General features: G+C 35.5%; 1 protein-coding gene across 13 annotated transcripts in view; it reads right to left on the bottom strand.

Annotated features, from left to right (window-relative positions):
* ZPLD1 (zona pellucida like domain containing 1) overlaps positions 1 to 15141 on the bottom strand; it is a 335829-nt gene that overhangs the window by 10980 nt on the left and 309708 nt on the right. For all 13 annotated transcript variants that reach the window (XM_077774868.1, XM_077774866.1, XM_077774861.1 and 10 more), the window contains 3 exons: positions 12900 to 12997; positions 11133 to 11213; positions 318 to 489 (listed from right to left, as the gene is read on the bottom strand). In XM_077774868.1, the coding sequence (XP_077630994.1) occupies positions 318 to 489; positions 11133 to 11213; positions 12900 to 12997 (351 nt within the window). The remainder of the gene's footprint in view (positions 1 to 317; positions 490 to 11132; positions 11214 to 12899; positions 12998 to 15141) is intronic.

A 15141-nucleotide genomic window follows, 5' to 3' on the forward strand; every position in this document is an offset into this window, starting at 1 on the left:
TCCCTTGCCGACACCATCCATCCTTCAGGGACCCTTGGACCTGGGCCAGAGCCGACCTCTGACATCCTGGTCCTCAAAGACAAGCTAAATGAGTTCAGAAAATCATGCACACATGTCTGTATTCTCAGTATTATGCTTGGCACAAAGTAAGCATTCAATAGATCTTTACTGGATGGATAAATAAATAAATAAATCCTACATCAAACTGTTTGACCCAATGCATATCCATTTTCCACGTAGAAATTAGTTCCTAACACCTGATAACCCTTTAGCTTAGATCAATTTGACAATTTAAAATAAAGTTGCTAAAAACATACTGGCATAAGGAAGGGACAGTCATCAGCTCTGCAGAGCTTGGTAACACAGTGCAGGAAGACGGTGGACATTTTCTGATTCTTGTGCTTCACAAATCGGAACACTTCAAAGGAAAACCGGCCTTGCTGGCTTCTGCCATTTTCAATGACAGTGGTCTGAGGGTCTTTGTCACAGCTACATTTTAGAGAATATGAAAACAGGATATTACTGGAAATTACCAGCCCACTGGAAATCATAAATTAATTTCTGCAGTATTAAGAGCTAACAAAATCATGCCATGTTACAGATATTTAATAAGAGCATAAGCTAACTCAACAAATACGACAAGAGTGACCTAGATCAGAAAATTTAAACAGATCAATCTCTGATTATAATAGTACCATCAAATTTTAGAGGGATTATACTTTCATAATATTCAAAAATTCAAACAGAATAAAATATATGTAGTGAAAAGTCTCCTTCCCATGATTGCCCTTATCCACACCAATTCCCATCCACATTAAAATCTGCCAGAGGTGATCTCACTCGTTACTGCACCCTCCCAGGGCATATACATACCAAAGCTGAAGTAATGAGCTCTCACGGTTTCCTTTTTCTTAAAAAAAAAAAGTAGCACACTATCTACATTGTTTTGTACCTTTACTTTTTAAAACTTTAACACTGTATTTTTTAGATTCATACATTATGAATCTAAAAAATGTAAATACATGTTTATAAATATGAATATTTAGCAAGCCACCTCATTCTTTTGGCACACTGTGTAGCATTCCATCACACAAATGTACCAGCATTTATTTAATCAGGTTCCTATTTATGTACCTTTGCATTGTTTTGAATCTTTTGCTTTTTACAAAGTAATAATATATAGCCTTATAATACAGTATTTTGAACACAAGCAGGGTTATCTGTACAATGCATCTATAAGGCCATTTAATAGATGTTGCCATATTCCCCTCTATAAATATTGCTGTATTTTGTACTTCCCAAGTAATGTATGAAGAGAATCCTTATTTCCCCAAAGCTACATCAACAAAATATATGCAAAAGTTTCTGGATTATTTGCTCTTGCGTAAGAAAAATAAACTGTCACCTTATAATTTTAATTTGCATTTTTGTCAGTGGAAATGACTATGTGCAACTTTTCATATACATTAGAGCCAATTGTATTTCTTTATCTGAAAATTGTTTATGTCCTTTGCCCAAATTTCTATTTTATTTTCGGCCTTTTCTTTCTGACTCTTCTAAATTCTTTATGTCTGCAGAAGACTAGCTCCCTGCTTGTTATCTAAGTTGCAATTGTTTTACTTTGTTGCTTAGCTCCTTTGTGTGTGTGTGTGTGTGTGTATGTGTTCATACACACACAGAAGCTTTGTTTTTAGGTTAAATTTTCAATATTTTATTGTATGGCTTTTAACAAGGCATATCTTGTCTTATTGTGCTAACTTTATTGCACTTGCAGAGACCGTGGTTCTTACAGGCTGAAGATTGGTGCCAAATCTGCACTGAGCAGGTCTATCAGTGCCATTTTTGCAACAGCATTTGCTTGCTTCATGTCTCTGTGTCACATTTTGCTAATTCTCACACTATTTCAAAATTTTTGTTGTTATTATATTTGTTATGCTGATCTGTGAAGTTACTATTGTAATTATTTTGAGTCCCCCACCACCACACTGTGTCCCTATAAGATGGTGAATTTACCTGTTAAGTGTGTGTTCTGACTATTCATTCACCCACCGGCTGTTCCCCGGCCATCTCTCTCCCTCTCCTCAGGCCTTCCTATTCCCTGAGACATGATAATGTTGAAATTAGGCCACTTAATAACCCTACAATAACTTATAGGTGTTCAAGTGAAGAGTCACATATCTCTCACTTTAAATCAAAAGCTAGAAACGGTTAAGCTTAGTGAGGAAGTCATGAAAGCCTAGACAGGCTGAAAGCTAGGCTTCTGTGCCAAACAGTCAGTTGTGAATGCAAAGGAACAGTTCTTGAAGGTAATTAAAAGTGCTAACCCAGTGAACACATGAATAACAAGAAAGTGAAGCAGGCTTATTGCTGATATGAAGAAAGTTTTAGTGGTCTGGAAAGAAGATCTAGCCAGCCACAACATTCCTTTAAGCCAAAAGCTAATCCAGAACAAGGCCCTCTCCACAATTCCGTGAAGGCTGAAAGAGGTGAAGAAACTGGAAAAAAGTTTGAAATTTGCAAAGGTTGGTTCATGAGGTTTAAAGAAAGAAGCTGACTCCATAACAAAAAAAGGTAAAGCAGCAACTGCTGACATAGAAGCTGCAGCAAATTATCCAGATGTTAACACAACATCCATTCTGCAGCTCATGAATCAAGGAGTAATTTTGACTTTCAAATCTTATTATTTAAGAAATACATTTCACAAGGCTGGAGGTACCATAGATCATAATTCCTCCGATGGATCTGGCCAAAGTAAATTGAAATCCTGGAAAGGGTTCACCATTCTAGATGACATTAAGAAGAAGTCAAAGTATCAACATGACAGAATTTGGAAGAATTTGATTCCAGCCCTTATGGATGACTTTGAGAGGTTCAAGACCTCCACAGAGGAAGTGACTGAAGATGTGGTAGAAATAGCAAGAGAACCAGAATTAGAAGTGGAGCCTCAAGATGTGACTGAATTGCTGTAAGCTCATGATAAAACTGGAATGGATGAGGAGTTGCTTCTTACAGATGAGCAAAGAAAGTGGTTACTTGAGGTGGAAACTAGTCTTGATGAAGATGCTGTGAAGATTGTTGAAATGACAACAAATGATCTTATATAAATTCAGTTGATAAAACTAGCCCCAGGGTTTGAGAGGATTGATTCCAATTGTTAAAGAAATTCTACTGTGGGTAAAATGTGGATAAAATCAAATAGTACAGCATGTTACAGAGAAATAGTTTATGAAAGGAACACTCAATCACTGTGGCAAACTTCATTGTTGTCATATTTTAAGAAATCACCACAGCCACCCCACCCTTCAGCAACCACCACCCTGGTCACACAGCAGCCATCAACATTGACGTAAGGCTTTCCACCAGCAAAAAGATTACAACTCACTGAAAGCTCAGATGATGATTGGCCTTTTTTAGTGATAAAGTGTATGTTAACTAAGGTATGAACATTGGGGGGGGTATAATGATTGATATTGCATACTTAATAGACTGTAGTATAGTACAAATATAACTTTATATCTACTGGGAAATAAAAAAATTCATTTCCAATATTCATTTTATTGGTGTGGTCTGGAACCAATTCCTCAATATCTCCAAGTAAATAACTGTATTTCAGCAACAAATAGATTTTCCTTATACCAAAGTTTGTTTGTTCAAATTTTATTTAGTAACATACAGTGCTATATTGGTTTCAGGAGTAGACAGTGACTCATCACTTACATACAACACCCAGTGCCCATCACAAGAGCCCTCCTTAATACCCATCACCCATCTAAGCCCATCCCCCATGCATCTCTCTCTCAAAGTTTTAAAAATATTTCTTATGTTAATATGGTTTCTTCTACCACTTTTAAAGCTGCATCTTTTACATTCAAATTAATTATCTATTTTTTAAAAAGATTTTATGTTTATTTTAGTTTTGAGAGAGAGACAGACAGAACATGAGCAGGGAAGGGGCAGAGAGAGAGGGAGACACAGGATCCAAAGCAGGCTCCACGCTCTGAGCTGTCAGCACAGAGCCTGATGTGGGGCTTGAACTCACCAACCATGAGATCACGGACTGGGAGATCATGACCTGAGCCAACGTCTGCGCTTAACCAACTAAGCCACCCAAGGGCCTCGGTCAAATTAATAATCTATTTAAAATTTATTGTGGTGTATTGAATGAACTATAGATCCAATGCTATATTTTCTTCATGGTTATCTACTTCCCAGCTCTATTTTTAAAAGCTGTTTGTCTTACTGATTTGTGATATCACAGTCTATCATATTGTAAATTCTCATGTTTTATATCTATTTCTGAACTCAATAAAATATTCTAATTTTTGTCTATGTGACTAATCTTGCATAATATGACATTCATATAATAATTTTAGAGCTATCATTAAGTATAATGACTGTTAGGGCCACACCCTTCTCATTTTCATATTTTTTTGGTATTTTGTAGATTCATTAATCCCCTTTTCTTGATTAGGTTAGCTTGGGATTCTCTATTTTGTTTTTTCAAAGAACTTACTCTTTCTTTCTGTATTGCAAAATTTTGGTTTGTATTTCCAATTCTGATCCAAGTGTTATTGAAGTGCTTTAAACTGCCAAGGAATGCTGACTTTCTGTTTTCTTATTGTTAAGTATCATCAGCTATTAATATATAGCTCATTGATTATGTCATTCAGATCTTCTATATCTTTACTTGTTGGCCACCAGAGCTGTTTCCTGAGAGACGCCTCTCTGAGTCTCCTCTCTCATTTATTAAGTTTGTAACAATGACTTTTTATGGTTCCCCTCATTTCTACTTGGTGAAACCCTTGATTTCTTCCAGGGAATCCTTTCATTATGTTGATGTAAGTCTTCTTTTAGTTACATAAGTATTCCTGGAATATACTTTTAGATGTTTGTTCTATTCTATTATCTTGGTTTCTTTTGGATGGAGGAATTCCATTTATGGATATTATACATGTATTGTATTCCCTTGATCTACCTTTTCTTTCTATCTTTCCTACTGTAAACGCTTTTGTCTTTTTGTTTCTTTTTATCTCTATGTCCTAATTTTATTTTCTCTGTCCCATACTGTGCTTTCAACTGTGTCTATTGTCCCTGGAATACCTACTTATGTCCTCCTTCTGTTTATAGAAATTTCAGTAAAACATTTCTTTTTTTTACTCCATCTTAAATTCTTCCAGTTACTTTTTCTCATTCTTGTAGCCTTCTCTTTTACTGTAGTGAGTTCTTATAATTCTATTGCCATCACTACAATTTTTTTACAGAATTTATTTAGCCATTAGACTATCCTGACTAATAAAATTTTGTCTTTTCAAAGTGTTGTATAAATGGAATCATGCACTATGTAACCTTTGAGGGTTTGGTTTTTTACTCACTGTAATTATCTAGAGATACATCTATGTTATGTGTACCCATAATTCATTTTTTATTTTTTTTTCCATAATTCATTTTTTATTTAGGACGAGCATTTCATGACATTGATGCACCACAATTACTTTAATTATTTACTCATTGAAGAATATCATTTTTTCCTGTTTTTGGCTAATGCAAATAAAGCTGTTATTAATACTTGTGTACACATTTTTTGTGTGAGCCTCTTACATAAACTTCATTGTCACTGAGAAAAATGTCCAGAAATGCAATTGCTATATTATAGGGTAGTTGCATATTTAGTTTTCTGGTTGCATATTTAGTTTAATTTTCTGGTTCTGGTTATGTTCTAAATTTTCCATTTGTCTCTTCTTTATGTCTCTCATTTCCATTCAGAGACTTCCTATTTCATTGTTATTTTTCCATTTGTTATAACCATATTTGCTGTTGTCTGTTAAAAGTTTTTATAATGACTACTTTAAGATCTTTGGTAGATAATTCTAAACTCTCCATCACATTTATTTTTGTTCTTTTTCCATTCATTTTGAGATCTTCCTGACTGTTGCTGTGACAAGCGATATTTACTGAACCAAGGATGTTTGGGCCATTATGTTATAAGACTCAGGATCTTAGTAAACCTTATAATTTAGCTGACTTCCTTTGCCAACACTTCATCAAAGAAGAAGGGATGCTGTGTCATTACTGCCAAATAGGAGTAGAATTCCAGACGCCCTCTTGACCTTTCTTGACATGCAAGGACCAAGGATCTTGTTAATACTGGATAGGTAGGAGTTTCTACTCCCCACTGGGCCTCCACTGACATCTCGCTGCTTATGTAGGGTAGGAGTGGCCAACACAAGGACTAGGGCCTTGTTAATGTGGCATTGTAATAAATGGCCTGAGTTTCTGCTTGGACTCCTCTGACATCAACCCAAAAGGGCATGTAAGGGTATCTCATTATTGCCAGGTGGGAGTAGAAGTACAGAATCTCCACTCTGCCTTCTTTGAAATCATCCCATATGGGATATTGGGACACCTTGTTACATACAGTCAAGGGTAGAAATTTGGCTCTCCACTCAGTCTTTGCTAGCATGGGTGGGGATGTGGTATTAGACTAGAATAGAACAATTATTGTGTAAAACCTTTCTGTCTTACTAGGTTGCTCCCTTCCTAGTCTTTTGTCTTGAGAGGACAGGTTTCATCATTCATTCATTCAAACAGGTTTATCACCCATTCATTTATTTATATCTGTGGCCATTGATATTTCTGAGTTCCTGACTTCTTCAGCTCTAAGTCTAGAATATATAAGGCAAAAAGAAGCCATCGTTCATCAGGTCTCAAAATCCCTAGCTGGTCTAACCTTATCTCCATATTTTTAAAATCATTCTTATACTTGTTTTGTATATAATATTCATAGGGGCTTTTTTATATACTTAAGAGGAATAGACAAAACTATATCTACTCAGTCTTCCCAGGAACTTACTCAGGTCATTTATTTTTATTACAAAGAGGGATATCAATTTTTCTTTTTCTTGCTTGTTTACTTCCCTTCTCTTTCCTTCCCTTTTCTTCCATTCCTTTCTTTGCCCTTGTCTCTACTGCTCTACTCTTTTTGTCTTTCCTTTGTTCTTTCTCTCCTTCTCTTCTTGTCTGCTGGGAGCCGCACTGGCCTCTCTGATGGTAGTCACAGCAAGGAAATGGCAGTGTTTGCAGCTCCTGCTGTGAGAAACAAAAACTGGTATCTCCTTCTGCTACTACTGGCTCATATTAGAAATGAGCCTGCTGGTATTGACCAGGCCTCACAATATTCCATATCAGACCCATATTCCGAACACAGATACCACATAAGGAAAAGCATATTCCTGCCTTTACAAAAGAGATTTTAGATGAGAGCTCTGTGGGTGATTGTCAAAAGCCTCTTCCTATGGGCCTTGCATATCAAAGACAATTGAGCCTGGCCCCAAGACAAAGAGCCTAATTTAGAGTTTAGGAACAAACAGGGGTAAAACTTAACATGTACAGCTTCTTCTAACTGATGATGTATGGCAGTCCCTTCCCAAAGGCATACCATCTGCAAACATCCTCCCTTACAGGTGGCTGGGATGAGGATAGAAAAGAGTAGCTAACACATAACCCAAAAGCAAAAGGCTAACACCTTTAGGGCTCCCGTGGTGTTCACACATTTAGCATCAAATAGGTTTCCACAAACTAACCAGTTCAAAAACATTCATCCTCTTGAGAGCCAAACAGAATAATTCCTAGCCTAACTATTTACGACTTAACATATATATGTCATCCTATTTTTTCATTAAGAACATCCTGTTATTTCCTTAGTTGTACAATTCAACTTCACTATGATTGAGGTAATTCACAAAAGGCTTCCCATTGTAAAAATTCCTTTTTCTGATCTCATGTTGTTCTTGAACCTTTAAATAAAGACACCAAAACCGACAGGTCAGAGATGCCTGCCTGGTGATCAGAAAGAATCTCGGGGCTCTCTCACTCTCTCTCTCTCGCCGACACCGTCCATCCTTCAGGGCCCCCTGGACCTGTCGGAGCAGGCCTCCGACACTTGTCCTTCTTTATTTTCCCATTTCAGTTATTCTTTTTTTTTTTTTTTAACTTTTGACTTCCTTTACCCATTTCTCCAACCCCCAAGTCCCCACATCTGGCAACGCCTAATCTGTTCTCTGTATCTATGAGGATTTTCTCCCATATGATGTTCATTCATATTTTCTTTATCCATTCATCCATCATTGGACACTTAGGTTTCCATGTTTTGGATATTGTAAATAATGCTGCAATGAACATGGAGGTGCATATAACTTTTTGAGTTAGTGTTTTCATTTTCTTGAATAAGTGCTCAGTGGTAGAATTGCTAGATCAAATGTTGATTCTATTTTCAATTTTTTGAGGAACCCCCATAGTGTTTTACATAGTGGCAGTACCAATTTACATTCCCACCAACAGTGCACTAATGTTCCCTTTTCTCCACATCCTCATCAACACTTGCTATTTCTTATATTTTTGATATAGCCATTCTAACAGCTGTGAGGTGATATCTCTATTATAGTATTGATTTGCATTTCCTTGATGATTGGTGGTGTTGAAGATATTTTCAGGTACCTGTTGACAATCTCTATGTCTTCTTTGGAAAACATCTATTCATATCTTCAGCCCATTTTTAAATAAGAATGTTATTTTTCTGTTGAGTTATATGAATTCTTTATATATTTTAGATATTAGCCCCTCATCAGATATATGTTTTGCAAATATTTTCTCCTACTCAGTAGATTGCCTTTTCATTTTATTGATTATTTTCTTTGCTGTGCAAAAGCTTCTTAGTTTGATGTAATCCCACTTCAATTCTGCTTTTGTTACTTTATGGTTACTTTAAAATTTAAAAAAAAATGTTGCAGTGTTTCATTGCAAATCTTATTTGTTTATCTGTTTCACAGCAACCTCTTTCCAGTGAGTTTAATTTGTCTTTAAATATTTTTTCTCAGCTATTTTTTTACATTTTTCTGATAGTACACTGGAACACTGCAAGCAGTATCTTCATTTGCTTACCATTCATAGTTGAAGGTGTTAGATTGCCCTAGATTTGTCATTTTCCAGGGACTCTTTGGGCAATGTAGAATGGTAATAAACTTCCTCAAGGATTTCCTCAACTCAAGGTTCTCCCACTGTTGCTTTATAATGACAGACAAGTTTCCACTGAATGTGGTATAACTTGTGGTGGAATTTTCTCTGCCTCTCTGAACTTAGAGATATTCAAGAGTTCTATTATCACCTCCATGTTCTTCAGGTTCATTCACGATTCTATGACACCAAGGCCCTTATCTTCCAAGGTGAATCCTCCACTTTTTAGAAGATGTACTTTTCCTGGTGCTTTCTGAAATCTGCCACTTCTGAGACTCCAATCATTCTCTATCCCTTCATCCTCCATATTCCCCAGGGCTGTTGCTTCTTGGACCTCAGCCCTGTTTCTAGCAACTCCTCCTCTCAGAGGTACCCTCTCCTTCTGTTGCACATTTCTCCTGGCTGTTTCTGAAATCTACCACCAGCAGGACCCCTCAATATTCACTTTTCTTCTCCACTCCTCCCACCACCTCTCCCCACAGAGCTTCCTGCAGGCCTCCCTCTGCACCATTTGCTCTTGATCTTAATTGTTTTCGTCATCACTAACACCTATCTGGGGATTTCTCAGTTTTCTTTTCCACCTAGTTTCACGGCAACTGACATTTGAGAGATTCATTTAGTTACTATTTCACTCTCTATAGTTTCTAATAAGAGCACTGAAAAGATTCAGCATGAAGCCACAGTCATACTAGAAGTCTGATGATCATATTCCAGATTATCAGTATGTGATCATTACAGAAATTTTGGAAAATAAGAAAAACATCAAAACAAAATGGTTCACAATCCTCCCATGCATAAATAACCACTGGGAGCCTGTTGATGTATTCTCTTACAGTCATTTCCATCATAAATGATACAAATGAAGTCCATTCTACATACAACTGTACACACTGATTATTTTACTTCGTATTTCAATTCATTTGAATTTTAAAGAACCACATCTTTCGAAGCATAAAAATATGAAGACAGAAAGGGAGGAGATGGAATAGAACCAATCTTTTTTTTTTTCCTGTTTTATAAGTAACTTTATATGATTTAGTGTCTAGGTGAGTTCCCAAATGTGAGTTCCCAAATGTGAGTTCCCAAATTACAAGTGCTCCACAATCCACCCACTCATGTCCTTTCCTTATTGCTGAATATCCTTCATTGCTCCCGAGTTTTACTATGTTCAGTATCAATGAAAGACAAGAAAATCATAAATATTTTAGAATATGTTTTCAAATCTGTAGATGTAGAATCAAAGAATATGAAATCTTTTAAGGTTTTTGATATATACGACATTTTTTCCCCAAAAATGTTGCCCAAATTAACAGTCCCAGCAATAAGATATAAGAGTATCAGTTTGACCTAGTCTCTGGACATCATCTTAACCTTGCTTAGCCAATAAAACATATTCTTTTGGTTTTCCATCATATTACTCCCATCATGTGTCAATAAGCAGCAATGATCTGAGCCAACTGCATTTTATAAGCATGATTAGAAGCCATTGCTTGACTCTCAAGTCTGTTTGGCTGTCAGATAAAAACGCTGAAAGGAAACTGGGATGATTGAATGTATTTATGATCAATGTCTCCTTTCCCCAAATGTAGATTACATTCACTCTATCATTGTCTAGTGGAGAATGAAGTTGAAGTTATTGGCTCTGTTAAAAAAGGAGTAGTAGGCTATATCATATTTTCATATTAAATACTGATAAATGAAGAAAAGCATTTTGGGGTCTAAATTATCTAGACCATTACTTTAATTTTACTTTCCTTTGACATATGATAAGACAGTCTAGCTGTGGATACATAGTACCTCCCACTGCCTTTCTCTTATTGTCAATAATATCCTAACCATGCGTTTTCTAAGACAGTGAAATATCCCCTTATGTCCTAAACATTAATAAAACATCTTTGATGGACCGAACTTACTTGCAATTCTCATTCAACAATAGCTTTATCAGCATTTTGTGTTGAAAACTCTTCTCAACTTTTATACTTCCCGCTTTATAAGGACTAGAGCTCAAAGTGTAAAACTTTGCATTTAAAAGCTATAGAAATACCCTACAAATTGTTTATATAACTTGGAGTTTTCATTTCAATTATCTACAATTGGGTCTTTACTCTTGATACATGACTTACCTAAGGAAGAGATCATATCGAATATCATCATTTGGGTTCCCTGATGGGGTTGTGTAGCAATAATCCATTAAGACATTCCATCTGCAGAAAGATATAAGCATAAGAATCTCCTTTTGGATATTGTACTGATCCAAGGGAAGTAAATATTGATGAATGTCTCACCCCACAGGATAGAACTATATATACATATTTAGTTTTTTTAACATGTATTTATTTTTGAGAGAGAGAGAGAGAGCACAAGCAGGGGAGGGGCTGAAAGAGTGCAGCAGGCTGCAGGCTCTGAGCTGTCTGCACAGAGCCCAACACAGGGCTTAAGCCCATGAACCACGAGATCATGACCCGAGCTGAAGTTGGACACTTAACCAACTGAGCCACCCAGGCACCCCTAGAATTATATTTTTATTGGTTATTTCAGAAGTTTCTTATTTATTACAACATTCTCCTAAGCTCAAGGTGTTTAAAAATCTTTAGCAATTTGCCATCCTGCATCAAGTGGGGCTATTATCATACATACACACCACATACACACACACACACACACACACACACACACACAGTGTACAAAACAACTGGTCCAAGTCTGAAGAAACAAAACCCAAAACTGAGCTACATAGATGCTTCTATGTTCACTGTGAACAGCAGCGCTTTGTTTCTGGAGGTTACTATCTCTAACAAATGATGGGGATATTATAATACCACATACAGCAAGGAGTTTTGTGCATAAATTATACACTGAAAATTATGCTAGAATCAGTGAGGATGAGAGTAGGACTCCCTGACAGACACTGTGGTAGGTAAAAGAAAAAATCATGAGGCAAATACACAACCTTCCTCTATAAGGCTACACTGTGCCTAGATTTATACATTACTTCATTCCAGCTTTGGAAATGAATAAAAATTATTAGCCTATGGGAAGTAATAAAAATTACTAGCCCATGGGAAGTAAATGCCAAAAATTTTTTAAATCATGCATTTGATAAGATGATATTTAAGGTATATGAATAACAATACTAAGAAGACAGAAAGGGAGAAAGTAAAGTAGAACAGAATTTCCAGAGTATACTATTCTCCTCAGGATGCAAAGTTTACATAATGTGTGAGAAACCCAAAATAAACCACGTATACATTACAATGTTATTATAGGGTAGGCCAGAATTTTCAGCTTTTGAATTCCCTTTCAATTTTGATCATTCTGGATTATCTAAAACGATCATATGAAACTTGATCGATTTAGGGTTTCTTATACTGATGTTTCTGAGGATCATTTTCTATAATTTTGACCCAGATCATTATGGAGAGAGTTGGAACCTGTTTCAGATTCTGTGTCTCCCTCTCTCTCTGACCCTCCCCTGCTCATGCTGCTCAATCTCTCTCTCCTTCTCTCTCAGAAATAAATAAAACATTAAAAAAAGAGAGAGAGAGAAATGCACAAATCATCAGTGTTCATGAAATGACTACATCTGACTCATCATCTTTCAGATGAAAGAAAGGAACATTGTGATATCTCAGAAGATCTGCCCATTCCCTCTTCCAGTAACTCCCCCCTCCTTCTTTTTTGGGAAGACTTGTTATTTTCCAATTAATGACACAAAATAAGTGTCCCTCTTAATCTTTGTAATTTGCTATTTCTATTTATTAGCATTCCTAAATGGTGTGGCAATGACAGTACTTTTTAAATTAAAAATGAATGAGCTAACTTTATGATTCACAAGGCTTTGTGTGGACAACACAAAACACCAACAACAAAAGATAAGAGTTTGAGAATACCTGCCGTCCAGGTTAGTGGCTTGTACAGCTGCAAACACTTTGGTTTTCAAAGGTAATCCTATGCTTGGGATAATTAACTGCTGACTGTAGGTTGAATCCTAATGATGAAAAAAATAAGCAATTAATTCATCATTGTCTTCCCAACAACAGCACATTTACCACTGAAAACAATACTATCATATAAAAAGGGGGCAAGTCACCATAAATTTACAGAATCAACCCCAAAAAGGATCCAGTTAATCCTATAGATTAGATCCTCTAGATGGAATAACTATTCTTAAACCATATCCAAGTAACAAATTCATTTCCATGCATAAATCTTTTTCTTTCCATAGCTTATTATAAATGATGGTTAGTGTTCTGTGTATTTAAACTGCATTCAATGATTAATAGTGTTTAATATTTAATTTGTTTAATAATCAAGTGTCAAGATTTAGTTTATTAAAATTAATACTTCATTTATTTAAATTACATTAGTGGCTATCATGCAGTTTCTCATCTACTTCACTTTAAGCCCTTTCCCATTGGGATTGTAAGTCTTTATGCTCTTGATAATTTGACCCAAATCACTTATCTGGCAATTTGAAATTATCAAAACTTAATTGAAAACCAAAGATGTGACCAATGAGTCCTCCAAGTTGCCAAAGTGCATGCCACAAGACTTCCTTCACCAAATTCCTTGGCAGTTCCGTAAAGAAGGGTGTCTCAGGACTTCACTTCTACCTTTTTACTCTTATTTTATAACAATTCTAGAGAGCTTATTTGTATCACTCCCCAAGTTACAGTATTTTTAATATAGTTTATTGTCAAGTCGGTTTCCATATAACACCATGTGCTCATTCCAACAAGTGCCCTCCTCCCAATTTACACTATGAAAGCAATAGGTCAGAAATTGAGATGTGACAGCTTTAATTTGACAACAAAGAAAAACAAAAAATTGTAGAATGAAAAAAAAGAAAAAGAAAAGAATAGAACTTCTACAAGTGTAAACTGTCAAATCAATTGGCGTTGAAGCAAATTGTTTCTCCCAAATTTGGTAACCTTGAAGCCATTTTTCAGCAAAGGAAAAATGTTAATGTTCATCATGAAATTTCAGTCACCAAGCAAAGGTGAAATACAGAGCATACTCTATTTAAGAAGCCTGGGAAAAAAGCAACAGATTTTGAATTTTTTAAGTTATAAGTTTTTAAAATTATAGTTTGAATGCTTTACTTTTGAAAAAGTTGCACTCATGTGAAGTCTTTCATTCCCAAATATGGCCAGATAAATGAGGGAATATATGCTGTACTCCTTTCTATGATAAATGATGAGAGCTCCTCTAACCATTCCTAATAAGTAGTAGTTTTATTTATCTTTCCTGCTCCATTTCCAAAATTCTCCAAGTATTATGTTAAAATATACAGAGCTTTATTTTTTTAAGGTTTTATTTTTAAGTACTCTACACCCACATTGGGGCTGGAATTCACAACTCCAAGAGCAAGAGTCATATGCTCTACCGACTGAGCCCTCCAGGGGCCGCCATAGATTATATACCTGCCTCAGTAGTGTGCGGAAGAATGTTTACTTTCTTACAATTATTGTACTGCTAAGTCATTTGCAAATGAATCAACAAATTTTTCCTTCTAAAATTGCTTCTAAAAGGTAATGTTTTTACTTTTTTTTAAAACTTTTTTGGTATAGTTGCTTTTTTTACTTTTGTTATATTGTTCCTAAAATTAATTATATTTATTTTAGATTTTTTCTTCAACTTTGAAAAACATTCATAATTACTATAACACTATTTCAGGTTTGTTCTTTCTTTATCTGCTCAAAAGATACCAATATTTAGATACAATTCACAAAATCATCTTTGCTTTCCATTTCCAGAGAGGACAAAACCAATACATTTATATTACACAAAAATAAGGCCACAGTTCAACTGGACACAATCCACATGTATGGAAATTGCATAGTCAATGAAAGTAAAAGTAATTATTATTTTTTATAAATAAAATTTCCCTAAGTACATTTACTGAGTGCCAGAATACATGGATTTAAACAATTGCACTGAATTAAATACAAGTTTTCCTTTCCAAATAACTAATCAGAGAATAAGAGTAGTAGATATGGAATGTAACTTTTCATCATTCAAAAACTGCATGTGAAATAGAAAGACTTGGCCACAAATAATTGTAAAATGATACTTAATTTGAAATGCTGCAATAAAATTACATTTGGACAGCTAAATGTTAGCATTTCAAAC

Source organism: Crocuta crocuta, unplaced genomic scaffold (genome assembly GCF_008692635.1).
Source record: "Crocuta crocuta isolate KB4526 unplaced genomic scaffold, BGI_CrCroc_1.0 scaffold6, whole genome shotgun sequence".
Classification (NCBI taxonomy): domain Eukaryota; kingdom Metazoa; phylum Chordata; class Mammalia; order Carnivora; family Hyaenidae; genus Crocuta; species Crocuta crocuta.